Raw genomic sequence first — 1,834 nt, 5'->3', positions numbered from 1 at the left:
AGGATGAAACATAATGAGACCCGAGACTAAAAATGTGGGATTAACTAAAAATGATCCATAGAATTCAAATGAAGTGTAGTTGGGGAACCAAGCTGCAGCCTGCAGCAAGGAGTGGAACACTTAACTGGACACCCCAAATGAGACATTGAAACCCAAATGAGACATGAACCCTTCACATGGCCCCGGCAGGCTTTTCTGCATAACATAGATGCATTTGCATCTGTGAAGCTTTTAGATTTTAATATATGCAGAAGTAGCTTTCCCCTTACTGTAAGTGATCTGAAAGAATTTCTGTTTTCAGACCCTGACAATGACCTCTACTGTACTAGAAGCTTTACTTGTGTCACAGTCTCACACAATTCAGCTGTTTTTGAGATTCCCACCCTCAGAAAACAAACAGTGAGTTCATGGCTCGAGCTGTGAAGTAAAGTTAGGCCAGGACAACGTAACAGCTGTTTTGTTTTGGGGTTTTATCTCGCCTGCAGAGTGTTGAAGCTCCAGACCCTCTGCTCAGTCAGGGTGGGCAGTGGGGGATGGGAGACTGACTGCCCAAGGTGAAAAAGGGTGCCATGGTCTTGCAAATGGAGACGAGGAGTTAATACTCAACATGACTCTGCCAGTTGGCCGGGGTGGGGTGGGGAGAGCAGTCTGGATGGTTGCAGTGCCTGTCTGTAGCTCAGAGGCAGAAAGCCCTCTCTCTGTCTCTCTTACTTTCAGATTCCCATCTGTGTGTGATTATCCAGCACAGGGGAGAGGCGAGCCCACGAGGGGAGAGGAACCAGGGCAGGGAGAGGAGAGAGAGAGAGGGAGAGGGAGAGAGAGAGACGAAGTCCATACAAGTTAGTTTAGCAGGACCCAATCAAGACCAGGACACGGGGCAGAGCTGCATCTGGACGTCTGCAGCGTAGAGAAGTGAAGTCAGAGGCTGAAGCAGAACAAGGATCTGCTCAGAGGACACTGACTGACACAAAGACGGAGAAGAGGGGGGTGGACTGCCAGGCAAACACAAATATGGCTGCTAGATTTCTGTCCGGCCTCTGCCTTCTCTGCATCCTCCAAGCTTCTGCCGCCAGGCTCGGGGAGCAGCAGACTGTGCTGAAAGTAAGACTCTCATGGTTCTTTCTGTCTGCTCTGCTGTCCATMTTAACACTTTCTACAGTTTGTTGTGTAAAGAGACTAAAACTTCACACTGACAATGCTTTGTATGAGTATGTGTGAGGGCACTCTGAGGCTGTCATGTGTTTACTGCCCCTCCCTGACAGTTTCTTCATGGAAACCAGCTGCCAGGCTTTGAGCAACAGTCCAGGGAAAAAAAAACAAGTCCCACTGCAGGACTCTCAGGCCAGATTTCCACTGGTTTAGATCAGCTTCTCTAGATAAATCCACAAACCGAGTCAATCTAAAAGCAGCTTTTATGAAACTCTTACATATCTACAGTTGAGTCATTTCACTTTTTCACTCACTAGAGGATAGTTATGCTTTTACTCATATCTGTTTGTATTGGGGGTTAATGCGTGCGTGTGTGTGCGGTGGACTTGACTTATTTAATTTTATTTTTATTGTTTTTATCGTCCTGCAGGCTCTGAGGGAAAATTAATTTGAAGCTGAGTTTTTWAAATAAAAATCATTAGATTACTCTAAAGCAAAATGAGGGAAAATCTGTGTCAATTACAGACAAACTGTTCAGGTGAGCAGCTGTCAGTCAGCACCTGTCATCATCCAGACGCACGAAGGAGCGTGTCTGAGCCAATCACTGATCATCTGACTGATTTAAATACATCTTAACATTCATGAGGTACTTTACATTGACTGTTTATGGTTGAATGTGGGCGTG

The 1,834-nt window shown here is 46.0% G+C and overlaps 1 protein-coding gene across 1 annotated transcript in view; it reads left to right on the top strand.

Moving 5' to 3' along the window:
- Positions 1-626: 626 nt before the first annotated feature.
- lama4 (laminin, alpha 4) overlaps positions 627-1,834 on the top strand; it is a gene marked incomplete at its 3' end in the record, with an annotated part of 62,466 nt that continues 61,258 nt past the window's right edge. The window contains 1 exon segment of the mRNA XM_014030930.1: positions 627-1,101. Coding sequence (XP_013886384.1) covers positions 1,012-1,101 — 90 coding nt within the window.

This window comes from Austrofundulus limnaeus, unplaced genomic scaffold (assembly GCF_001266775.1).
Source record: "Austrofundulus limnaeus strain Quisiro unplaced genomic scaffold, Austrofundulus_limnaeus-1.0 Scaffold1145, whole genome shotgun sequence".
In the NCBI taxonomy this organism is placed as follows: domain Eukaryota; kingdom Metazoa; phylum Chordata; class Actinopteri; order Cyprinodontiformes; family Rivulidae; genus Austrofundulus; species Austrofundulus limnaeus.
The sequence above is the reverse complement of the archived record's forward strand: the minus strand, read 5'-3'. Positions and strand labels throughout refer to the sequence as shown.